Source organism: Lithobates pipiens, unplaced genomic scaffold, assembly GCF_037356315.1.
Source record: "Lithobates pipiens isolate NorthernLeopardFrog02 unplaced genomic scaffold, aLitPip1_a1.2 Scaffold_16, whole genome shotgun sequence".
NCBI lineage: Eukaryota > Metazoa > Chordata > Amphibia > Anura > Ranidae > Lithobates > Lithobates pipiens.
The window spans coordinates 386,429,923-386,443,100 of NW_027507748.1; the positions used below are offsets into that span (position 1 = coordinate 386,429,923).

The following is a 13,178-nucleotide window of genomic DNA, read 5'->3' on the forward strand; positions in this document are numbered from 1 at the left end:
GCCCTTGCCTATATAACAGTTGTCAAAGCCAAAAGACAGCAGTAGCTGGGAGGCCTCCCATGAAGGCAGATTTTTTTTTTAAATAAAGGAATTGTCAAAAACTGTCTATTGTGGTTTTCACTTTGACACTTTTTTTGGTGCATGGGTAGGGGTACAATGTTCTCGATACCCATGCACATCAGGGGGGCTGGGATCAACATGGGGACAAGGTGCTTTGAGGGCATGTGGCCTGTTTTTTTTCAGGAGGGGCTACCCCCCATCCTGACCTCCAGTTTGCTTGTTTGGATAAGGTTCTGATATAGATTTTGGGGGAGGGGCTTTTTTTTTTTATTGACATGGAGTTCCATTTATAAACCATACCAGACCCGAAAGGCATGGTATGGGCTGAATGGGAACCCACGCCAGTTTTTTTCTTGATTTCTCATCTATATTACCGGGAGCAGCAATACGTTACAGCTGCGAGCATTTTCCTTTAGAAATTTAATTTTGCTGCGGCACTATTCTACACATCACACAGATGCTCCACTTTACAGGCAGACTAAGGGGATTCCCCAGGCACGATATTTAACTACTTCAATACCAGGCACTTAGACACCTTCCTGCCCAGGCCAATTTTCAGCTTTCAGTGCTGTCACAATTTGAATGACAATTGCGTGCTCATACAAAACTGTACCCAAACACATTTTTTATTATTTTGTTCCCAAAAATAGAGCTTTCTTTTGGTGGTATTTGATCACCTCTGCGGTTTGTATTTTTTGCGCAACAAATAAAAAAAGACCAAAAATTTTGAAAAAAAACTAGTTTTTCTTTGTTTCTGTTAATTTTTTTTGTAAATAAGTATGTTTTCTTTTCCAATGACAGGCACTGATATGGCTGCACTGACAGGCACTGAAAAGGCGGAACTGATGGGCACCGATGAGGTGGCACTGTCGGGCACTGATGATGGGCACTGATAGGTGGCACTGGTATGTGGCACTGATGGGCACTCATAGGCGACACTGATGGGTACTTATGGGTGGCACTGATGGGTGGCATGGATGGGCACTGATAGGTGGGCACTGATAGGCACTGATAGGTGGCAATGATGGACACTGATGGGTGGCACTGATGACACTGATTGGTGGCACTAAGGACACTGATGGATGGCATTTCTGGGCATCATATGTTATATAATGGTGCCAGTCAGTGCCCATTTGGGGGCACTGATTGGCACAGATTGGGCAAAATTTGCACATGTGGATGGCCATTGGGTACATACCTGGCCATCCACATGTTGCCCCCTTCTCTGGTGGTCCTAGAGGCTGTCCTAGTGTGGGCATCCGAAGGGGGGTCTGTGCTGATAAATAATCAGCGCAGCCCCCCCTGTCAGGAGAGCCGCCAATCGACTCTCCTCTACTCGTGTCTGTCAAAGTTTTTTCCTGTTGACATAGTGATTGCAAACGGCTGATCACGTGGTAAAGGGCCTCCATCGAAGACTGACAGCCCTGACTGCCCTAACTGTGGCACTGATCATCTCCTGCACCCCCTTCATAGCCTGCCCTGACCTTGCCTCTCCTCCATGGCCTTCATGCGCTCCTGAATTGTCAAAATTTCACAGATAAAAAAAGAATGCTTGTCGTTGTCGATCCCAGATTCACTTAATACTTTTGTTATGTCAGTGTCCATTTTGTGGGACTATGTGTGCACAGCTAGTAAGTATTTTGTGGCTGAAAATATGACCTGGAGGTTTTTAAGGTTCGCCTGCTATTAAAGTCAATGGGGTCCGCCGCGAACCTTGCTGTTTTCGCGAACTTTTGGACACGTTCGCGGTTCGCGTTCGCGAAACGTCCTGTCGGAAGTTCGTCCATCACTAATGATAATCAATTATCTAGTTCTCCTACAGAAATAATTTAAAACCTAAAGTGTTATTTAGGCTCGGAGGAATAGTAGCCTTTAGTTGGGTTATTCATTTGGCCTTACTTTGTAGGTGGGAGCTAGACATGTGCAGAGTAAAATATTTTGTTTCGGAATTTCGTTTTCGTCCGAAAACTTAATTTATTTAGTTACTCCCGAAATTCGTTTTTATTTATTTCGTTTTTCGTTCAAAAATTGCATTCGTCCGAAAATCCACATGAATTACGGTCGAATCTGTCTTTGAAGGCTTATGGTGTCTGTCGAATGTATAAAGAAGATTAGACGGAGCTAGTATATAGCATACTTTAGAACCCCTGTTAAAGTCTATGGGACTCCAACATTCAAAATCTAAAGTGCTAATTTTAAAGACTAATTTGCAAGTTACTGTCCTAAAAAGTGATTGGGGACCCGGGTCCTGCCCCAGGGAACATGTATCAATGCAAAAAAAAGTTTTAAAAACTGCAGTTTTTTCAGGAGCAGTGGTTTCAATAATGATTAAAGTGAAACAATAAAAGTGTAATATTCCTTTAAATTTCGTAGGGGGGGGGGGGGGGGTTGTCTATAGTATGCCTGTGAAGGGGCTCATGTTTCTGGTGCTCAGAACTGTCCCTGCACAAAGTGTCATTTATGCAGGAAAAAAAGTCCTTTAAAATCACTCGCAGCTATTATGAATTGTCGGCTCCGTAATACAGAGAACACTCATTGAAAGTCATTGATAAAAAATTTTTTTAAAAAAATTTAAAAAAAAAGCGTGAGGGTCCCCCAAATTCAATTACCAGGCCCTTCAGGTCTGGTATGGATATTAAGGGGAACCCCGCGTCAAATTTAAAAAAAATTGACGTGGGGGTCCCCCTAAAAATCCATACCAGACCCTTTATCCGTGCACGCAACCTGGCAGGCCGCAGGAAAAGAGGGGGGGACGAGAGAGCGCCCCCCCTCCCTCCTGAACCGTACCAGGCCACATGCCCTTAATATTGGGAGGATGCTTTGGGGGTCTGTGACCCCTCAAAGCACCTTGTCCCCATGTTGATGAGGACAAGGGCCTCATCCCCACAACCGTGGCCAGTGGTTGTGGAGGTCTGCGGGCGGGGGGCTTATCAGAATCTGGAAGCCCCCTTTAACAAGGGGACCCCCAGATCTCGCCCCCCCCCCTGTTTGAAATGGTAAGGGGGTACAAAAGTACCCCTACCATTTCACAAAGAAAGTGTAAAAAATAGTTAAATAAGACAAACACACTTTTGAAAATATCTTTATTAAAAAAAAAATAAATAAAAAAAAATAAAGATTCCAGCGGCGGTAATCCACTCTTGCTATCTAGCGAGGGACGGTCATCTCTCCAGCGATGGCTCATCTCATCCAGCGCAGCGAATACATCCTTCTTCTGTCTCTGCAGAGGAGACACTGCAAGGATTCCGGCGGCCTGACGTTTCTTATATACGGAGGGCGGGGCCACCCGTCACCTGACCCCGCCCCCTCTGATGCAAGGGGAAACCCGGGGTTCCCTGTGACGTATGGGTGACCCCGCCCCCCTCTGATGTAACGGAAACCTGCCTGTGTTACATCAGAGGGGTGCGAGGTCACCCATACGTCACAGGGAACCCCGGGTTTCCCCTTGCGTCAGAGGGGGACGGGGTCAGGTGACGGGTGGCCCCGCCCTCCGTATATAAGAAACGTCAGGCCGCCGGAATCCTTGCAGTGTCTCCACCGCGGAGACAGAAGAAGGATGGATACGCTGCGCTGGATGAGATGAGCCATCGCTGGAGAGATGACCGTCCGTCGCTGGATAGCAAGAGTGGATTACTGCCGCTGGAATCTTTTTTTTTATTTTTTTTATTTTTAATAAAGGAATTTTTCAAAAGTGTGTTTGTCTTATTTAACTATTTTTTACACTTTCTTTGTGAAATGGTAGGGGTACTTTTGTACCCCCTTACCATTTCAAACAGGGGGGGGCCGGGATCTGGGGTCCCCTTTCAAAGGGGGCTTCCAGATTCTGATAAGCCCCCCGCCCGCAGACCCCCACAACCACCGGTCACGGTTGTGGGGATGAGGCCCTTGTCCTCATCAACATGGGGACAAGGTGCTTTGAGGGGTCACAGACCCCCAAAGCATCCTCCCAATGTTGAGGGCATGTGGCCTGGTATGGTTCAGGAGGGGGGGGGGCGCTCTCTCGTCCCCCCCCCTCTTTTCCTGCGGCCTGCCAGGTTGCGTGCTCGGATAAAGGGTCTGGTATGGATTTTTAGGGGGACCCCCACGTCAATTTTTTTTTAATTTGACACGGGGTGCCCCTTAATATCCATACCAGACCTGAAGGGTCTGGTTATGGATATTTAGGGGGAACCCCACGTCAAATGTTTTCTTAAATTTGAGGCAGGGTTCCCCTTAATATCCATACCAGACCTGAAGGGCCTGGTAATTGAATTTGGGGGACCCCCACGCTTTTTTATTTATTTATTTTTTTATCAATGACTTTCAATGAGTGTTCTCTGTATTACGGGAGCCGACAATTCATAATAGCTGCGAGTGATTTTAAAGGACTTTTTTTCCTGCATAAATGACACTTTGTGCAGGGACAGTTCTAAGCACCAGAAACATGAGCCCCTTCACAGGCATACTATAGACAACCCCCCCCCCCCCCCCCCCCTACGAAATTTAAAGGAATATTACACTTTTATTGTTTCACTTTAATCATTATTAAAATCACTGCTCCCGAAAAAACGTCCGTTTTTAAAACTTTTTTTTGCATTGATCCATGTCCCCTGGGGCAGGACCCGGGTCCCCAAACACCTTTTTAGGACAGTAACTTGCAGAATCTTTTCTCTCTGTCGAATATTTTCTCTATATAATCTTGGACTAATAGAGGTAAGGTTAGGCACATTCGACCACAGGTTCTATAGACAGATTGTTTATTGTCAGAGTCATGTCGAATCTCCTATTCTATATCGACTGTTGTAACAATGAAAACGAAAATAAAGCATTTATTTATGTCGGATCTTTCGTTTTTCGGATTTTGTGCTTTCGTTATCGTTTGTCAAAACGAAAACGAAAATAGCTGAAATTCGGACGAAAATGCATTCGGACGAAAACGAATGCACATGTCTAGTGGGAGCTGCAAGAAATTGCATTTTGATCTCTCGTAATATTTGTTTAAACATGTAATAAACTACAATTATATGATTTTATCATATGATCTTAGACTCATATTTGGCACCTTAAAGCAGTATTAAGCCCACAACCAAAAATGTAATATATAGCAGCTTACCAGTAGGGATGAGTCGAACACTCCCCGGTTCAGTTTTCACCAGAACTTTCGAACGGACCCGAAAATTTGTGCGAACTTTAGAACCCCATTGAAGTCTATGGGACTCGAACGTTCAAAATAAAAAGTGCTAATTTTAATGGCTAATATGCAAGATATTGTCCTAAAAAGGGTTTGGGGACCTGGCTCCTGCCCCAGGAGACATGGGTCAATGCCTAAAATGCTTTTAAAAATGGCTGTTTTTTCGGGAGCACTGATTTTAATGACGATTAAAGTGAAAAAAGGTGAAATATTCCTTTAAATATCGTGCCTGGGGAGTGTCTATAGTATGCCTGTGAAGTGGCACGTGTTCTTACAAGTTTAGAACAGTCCCTGCACAAAATTACATTTAGCGGAAAAAAAGTCATTTAAAACTGCTTGCAGTTTTAATGTAATATCTGGTTCCGGCAATACAGATGAAAATCATTGAGAAAAATGGCATGGGTAGCCCCCCTGCCCATTACCAGCCCCTTTGGGTCTTGTAAGGATATTAAGGGGAACCCCCTACCCAAATAAAAAAAAAGGAAAGGCGTGGGGCCCCCAGGCCCTATATACTCAGAACAGCAGTATACAGGCGGTGCAAACAAGACAGGGACTGTGTAGGTTTGTTGTGTTAAGTAGAATCTGTTTGTAATTTTGAACTGGTACATTTTTAAAGTGTAGCTCCAGTCAAAAAATCTATTTTTAAGCTTTTTGGAAAACATGGGGAAAGGTTATCACCCCTGTATAATTTTGTTGGCCGTCTGTCTTTTTTCATCTCACTTCCTGTTGTCTCCCGTTTGGAAGTAGGAGACGTTTGTAAGTTGCATTTTTGAAAGTAGGGGCCTGCCCTATATGCTCTACAGAAATGGGGGCCTAAGGTGTTGGTGTTGCCACAACACTGTAAGCCCTCAAAGTGACTCTTGGTGGGCGCTGGAGCGCCCTGCTATGAACGATTATATCAAAAATTTTAATTACATGCCATTGTTGAACAGTGGTAGAAAAATTGGGCCTTTGGTGGTTGTGGTGGTGGTGCTGGTGCCACAACACTATAAGTCCTCACATTTACTCTCGGTAGGTGCAGAAACGGGCCCTCCTTTTTAAATATTATATCAAGTATTGTAATTACATGTCCCTGTTAAACAGGGGTTGAAAAATTGGGCCTTAGGCACTGCTTGCTGGTGCCACAACACTGAAACCTCTCCCAGATACTCTAGTTGGAGTGCAGGAATGAGCCCTGCTGCAAAGCATTGCATCAAAAATTATATTACATGCCCCTGTTAAACAGGGGCTGAAAAATTGGGCCTATACACTGCAACCTCTACCATATACTCTAGTTGTAGTGCAGGAATGAGCCCTGCTGCAAAGCATTGCATCAAAAATTGTATTACATGCCCCTGTTAAACAGGGGCTGAAAAATTGGGCCTTAGGCACTGGTGCTGGTGCCATGACACTGCAACCTCTACCATATACTCTAGTTGGAGTGCAGGAATGAGCCCTTCTGCAAAGCATTGCATCAAAAATTTTAATTACACACCCCTGTTAAACAGGGGTTGAACAATTTGAGCTGGTGGCACTGGTGCTGGTGCCACGACACTGAAACCTCTACCATATACTCTATTTGGAGTGCAGGAATGAGCCCTGCTGCAAAGCATTGCATCAAAAATTGTAATTACATGCCCCTGTTAAACATGGACTGAAAAATTGGGCTGGTGGCATCACCCAGAACCAAAAATGCTCTTCCAAGATATCAACGGGATCATTGAGGAGGAAGAGGATAGTCAGGCAACATAACAGGACGGTCACTCAGCATCAGCATAGGCAGTCTTGAAGGGATGGGACATTTCCAAAAAAAATTGTTTGGTTACATCAGCTTCAGGTGCTTGGTAGCTGGTGGTGATCCAAGACTGATTCATCTTTATGAAGGTCAGTCGATCAACCGAGTCGGTGGACAGGCGGACCCTGTGATCGGTTATAAAGCCACCAGCAGCACCGAAGATGCGTTCGGAAAGAAGGCTGGATACAGTACAGGCCAGTAGCTCAATTGCATACTGTGCAAGCTCTGGCCAGTGATCCATTCTCAAGACCCAGTAAGCCAGAGGATTTTCGGTGGAAAAGGTGTCCAAGTCTGACCTTGCCCCTAGGTATTCCTGCATCATGTAAATCAGCCGCTGGCAATGGTTGCTGAAACTAATCATACCTTGGGGCTGCGGACTAAAAAATTGTCTGAACGCATCGGTCAGACGGCCACATTCTCCACCGCTCCTTCTGTGACTGACCGAAGCCTCAGCAACACGTTGTCCAGGACCAGGAGTTTGTAACCTCCCAGTCTCTGGGAATGCCTGGCACATACCTTTCTGCAAGGCCTCCCGGAGATGTCTCATCCTCTGCTCCCTCTGCGACGGCAAGATAAGGTCAGCAACCTTACTCTTGTACCGTGGATCAAAGAGAGTGGCCAGCCAGTAATGGTCCCTCTCCTTGATCCGAAGAATACAAGGATCCTTCCGCAGGCTTTGCAGGATCGGGGAGGCCTGCAGTATAGGTTAGCTGAGGCATTTGGTCCGGAGTCCTCTGGGTCACTAAGGACAACATGATCCGCAGCTACCTCCTCCCAGCCACGTACAAGTGCACGTGTTTCTTGGGACTGTAAATCATCCCTATAAAACTGCTGCTGCTGCTGATGCTGAGTGCCAGGCTCCACCTCCATGCTGACACAAGCCTCCTCCTCCTCCTCTTCCTGTGTGATGGGTGGGACAGCAGGAACACTGTCTGGATAAAGGGGACCTTGAGAGGCAAGGAAGTCCTCCTCTTCCTGCCTCTGTTCTGCCTCAAGTGCCCTGTCCATTATTCCATGCAGCGTATGCTCCAAGAGGTGGACAAGAGGTACAGTGTCACTGATGCATGCACTGTCACTGCTCACCATCCTCGTGTCCTCCTTAAATGGTGACAGGACAGTGCATGCATCCCTGATCATCCCTGGTGTGGTGAAAAATGAGCTCCCCTGACCCTGTCCTGGTGCCATAGTCACACAGGTACTCATTGATGGCCCTCTGCTGCGTGTGTAGCCGCTGCAGCATGGCCAACGTTCAGTTCCACCTGGTGGGCATGTCACATATAAGGTGGTTCTTGGCCAGGTTCAACTCCTTTTGGAGCTCAACCGGCCGAGCTGTGGCATTAAATGATCGGTGCACACAGACTTTCCTGGCCTGCCTCAGGACATCCTGTAAGCCCGGGTACCTGCCCAAGAACCGCTGCACCACCAGGTTAAGGATGTGAGCCACACAGGGCACATGGGTCAGTTGTCCCTGTCGGAGGGCCGGAGAGGAGGTTGCTGCCATTGTCGCAAACCACCATTGCTGGCTTAAGCTGGCGTGGCATCAACCACCTCTCGCCCTTCCCCTGCAGAGCTGACAAAATATCTGCCCCAGTGTGGCTCCTGTCCCCCAAACAAACCAGCGCAAGCATGGCATGGCATCGTTTTGCCTGTGTACTTGCATAGCCCCTTGAACGCCTACGGAGCACCACTGGTTCCAAGGACAGAGCACTGGAAGAGGCCATGGAGGAAGAAGAAGAGGGGTGGAGGAGAGAGGTGTTTCACAACCAGTAGTAGCATTTTGGAGGCATGGTGGGGGAACAACCTCCAACACTACTGCACCTTGTGCTGCATCCTTCCCAGCTGCCAGAAGAGTGACCCAATGGGCCGTGAAAGATAGGCAACGTCCCTGTCCATGCCTGCTGGACCATGAGTCAGCAGCAATATGCACCTTACCACTGACCGCCCTGTCCAGCAAGGCAAGGACATTGCCTTCCACATGCCGGTAGAGAGCCAGAATCGCCTTCCGTGAGCAAAAGTGGCATTTGGGGACCTGCCTCTGAGGAATCGCACATTGCACAAAATCACGGAAGGGGGCCGAGTCTACCAACTGAAAAGGCAGCAGTTGAAGTGCTAGCAATTTAGCCAAGCTAGCATTCAACCGCTGGGCATGTGGATGGCTGGGAGTGAACTTCTTTTGACGGCCCAGCAGCTGGGGCTGGGAAATTTGCCTGCTACAATCAGACATGGGTGTACTGCTAGCAGAGTTCCCGCAAGTACTTGGCTGTGACACACCTAATTCTACACATTCCTCTTAGTGCAGGTTTCAGAGAGGACTCAAGGTCTAGTGGGGTTGGAGATCCCAGCTGATGAGGAGCAAGGAGAGGTCCGCTTTGTTCTTTGGTGTGGGTCTTTAAGGTATGCTTGCCAATGAGCTGCATGGCAGGTCAACATATGTCTGGTCAAGCATGTGGTGCCCAAGCCGCTGATGTTTTGGCCACGTGAGATACACTTGAGAATATGTTGCAAATAGTAGCGGTGCGATCTGATGCACTCGTCTCAAAAAAGGTCCACACCAAAGAACTTTTGGAATAATGTGCAGAGGCAACGCCCTACACAGGCAGAGCTCTGTGGTGTGATTTAGTCGGTGTGCTGCCCCTAAGCTGGCCCCCGGAGGGCATCCTGCCTCGTTGGAGATGTGCCTCCTCCTCTCTCCTATCAGGCACCCACGTGGAGTCAGTGACCTCATCATCCTCTCCCTCTTCATCACTGGAGCAAACCTGGCAGTATGCTGCAGCTGGTGGAACATGACTGCCAGATTGCTGTCCTTCTTGAGCATCCCCTCACGCTACTGCCTTCCTCTAGCTGGGTATTATCATCAGAGCCTTCAAAACGCTGGACATCCTCCTGGATCATGTACCCAACACTGTGCTCAAACAGTTCGGGGGACTCCTCAGGAGGACATGGTGGGCCTAGGGAAGGAGTGACTGATGATGACATTGAGACGAGGGAGGACACGTTGGCAGCTGCTTTGCTAGTACCCTGAGCCTGGGTGAGAGAGGATGAGGAGGATGAAGAGGGCTTGGTCATCCACTCTACCAAGTCTTCGGCATGATGTGGCTCAACACATCAGCTGCCGTAAATAAGGACAAGCGTATTGATGACGATGCACCGCGTCCACGACCAGCACTGTTTTCTCTAGACAAAGAGCCTGCTTGCCCTCTTTTATTGGCTTGTGACTGTCTGCCTCTCCTTGTTGGCCTTCCAGACATAGTAATAACCTGCAGGGAGATGGGAAAACCTGCAGATGCCTGTATGATAGAACACCAGCAATAAAGGGTAAATACAGGTGTATACTGTGCTGTGCTGTAAGCACACAACACCCACTAACTCCTGCAGATGCCTGTATGATAGAACACCAGCAATAAAGGGTAGATACAGGTGTATACTGTGCTGTGCTAGAGGCACACAGCACCCACTAACTCCTGCAGATGCCTGTATGATAGAACACCAGCAATAACTGGTAGATACAGGTGTATACTGTGCTGGAGGCACACAGCACCCACTAACTACTGCAGATGCCTGTTTGGGAGAACACCAGAAATAAAAGGTAGATACAGGTGTATACTGTGCTGTAGGCACACAACACCCACTAACTCCTGCAGATGCCTGTATGAGAGAACACCAGCAATAAAGGGTAGATACAGGTGTATACTGCGCTGGAGGCACACAACACCCACTAACTCCTGCAGATGCATGAGAAAAGAACACACTGTCCCTGCCTATCTAGCTCTTTCCCTGCATGCCGGAACACACTACACAAGGCCGCCGCGCTGGCGGCCTTGTATAGTGTGGGGCATGTACTAAACCCCCCTGAGCTATAATTGGCCACAGGCATCTTGACTGTGGCCAATTATTGCTCTCTTCGCTGCCGGTGCTGTGATTGGCCAAGCAAGTGGGGTCCCAGTGCATGCTTGGCAATCATGAGCTAGCAATGCACTGCGATGGCGCAGTGCATTGTGGGCCATGAATGCCACATGAATTTGGCGCGATTGGCCCATGACGTTCGGTATTCACCGAACGTGCGAACAGCCGATGTTCGAGTCGAACATATGTTCGACTCGAACACCAAGCTCATCCCTACTTACCAGTCATTAGATGTGGTGGCAACATTAGTTTTCTTTTTTCAGGCTTTTTTCCCCTCTCTTTTCCCCTGGTGAAACACCTATTGTATTAGTGAGACAATACTCTAAATGAAGGATCACAGGAAACATAGCAGACAGCAGCATTGTCAGTCGGGGGGGGGGGGGGGGGTGAATGCTAAATGTATTCACAGATGTAAATACACAAACTAATTGATGCCAAACTCCAGGTAGCACTTTATAACCAGTTACAGCAAGCATGTCTTTCTTTTGGGATAGTGGGGTTGTACATGACTACATAAGAGCTGATCATTTTAAGCACCCCTGCCAGTTTTAAATGGTTTGTGTCTTCCATGTAAACTGATACATTCTGCTGGAGAGTTAGAGCTCCTGAAAAACAACAGACTTGTTGGCTGGATTACCAGAGGAAAATAGAAGGAAGAAAGTCTAAAAAAGAAAGTAAAAACAGGCATCACATCTAAGAATTGGTAATCTGTAATATAATACATATTTGCTTTTGGGTTTAATACTGCTTGAAAAGTCCCACCACCGGCTCAGGAATTGATTATGTATACTTTTATCTTCCACTATGGAAACCTTCATGAATGCACTGTAAAACTTGTATAGCAACCTATAAATTAACAAATGATTTTTGCACAGGTTATTAAACAAAAACAAAACCTTTTCCACCCAATCTCTGCTTTAAAAGTTTTTATGAATATTCCCTTAATTTATATATAACTTAAATAATGAAATACTTACATTTATGCCATCACTCAGGTGAACTGGAGCAAATACGAGCACAAGTTTTGAAACCAAAGTAATAATATCCCTGCATTTAACAAAATAAATAAATAAAATCACATATAATTATCAAGACAGTTTAATATAACCTTTTTTCCTGTTTAATGTAGGATAGGACAAGTAAATCAAGTAGCCATTTCACTTACTGTACTTATTACTGGACCCTTGTAGATAAATTATTGTTCTTTCCTTTCTATGTAGCACCCTCCAAAATAGGTTGCTAGGTTAGTTAGATAAATTTAGTTATTTAAACTCCTCTGTAATCAGTGTAGGAATGTGTGATTGCTCTGGTCTGCTCTGAGCTACACTGGCTGTGCGTTTGACTGCCTCTTCAGGTATGTATTCATTATTGATTTATAAAGAACTATGGTAGTTTAAAGTGGTTCTAAAGCCTCAAGCATGCATTAAGGTAAAAAAAATCTTCTCTGCTGTAGGATACCCCCAGGTCCCCTTATACCTGAGCCCAATCTGATCCAGCATCGTGCATGCATGAGAGCAGTGGCTCTCGTCACTGTCTCCGTCAGTGGGCAGATTGATAGCAATGGAAAGCATTGGCTCCCGCTGCTTTCAGTGATGGCCCGTGCGCTGTGGGCACACTGGCAGGGCGCCCCCCCCCCTCCATGAGCCTGGCTCCTTTCAGGACTCCGGACTCATGGATTCCTATGGCAGGGGTGGGAGGGGGTGGTACTTTTTGAAGCATCTGATTAGAGTCACAGGCTCTAATAAGCTTCAAAATAGGGTGGGCTCGGGAACCAGAGAGTGCGGCTGATCCCACCCAATTGTGTGACGACAGCAAATTAATTTTCACTATCTTCACACTAATTTTCCCCCCTGCCAATCAAGAGGCAGGGCGACAGTCTAGTTTCCTGATTGGTCAAAGCGCCAGGCCACTCTTTTGGACACCTAGCCCTTAGGAAGAGGAGCGGAGAAGACATGCTGGAGGAGCTGCTGCGGTAAGTCTCCTCTGCCAGAGCTGTGTGGGGGGGGTTCAGTGCTGCCAGAGCCCCACTCGTGGGGGGGATGATTCGGTGCTGCCAGAGTCGCGTGTGCTGGGGGTGGAGATTGGGTGCTGCCAGAGCTGCGCGTGGGGGTGTTGCTGCCAGAGACATGCGCGGGGGTGCTACCACCAGAGACGCGTGCGGGGGGGTTGGGTGGGCACAGAGCCATGAGTGGGGGGGTTGTGGGCACAGTGGCTGCATATGATGGGCGCAAGTGGCTGCATTTGACAGGCACACGTGGATGCATATGATGG

At 47.2% G+C, this 13,178-nt stretch overlaps 1 protein-coding gene across 1 annotated transcript in view; it reads right to left on the reverse strand.

Moving 5' to 3' along the window:
- The window catches only part of LOC143983035 (multidrug and toxin extrusion protein 2-like), a 289,578-nt gene that overhangs the window by 90,259 nt on the left and 186,141 nt on the right, over positions 1-13,178 (reverse strand). Inside the window, exon 13 of the mRNA XM_077482262.1 lies at positions 11,885-11,954. Coding sequence (XP_077338388.1) covers positions 11,885-11,954 — 70 coding nt within the window. The remainder of the gene's footprint in view (positions 1-11,884; positions 11,955-13,178) is intronic.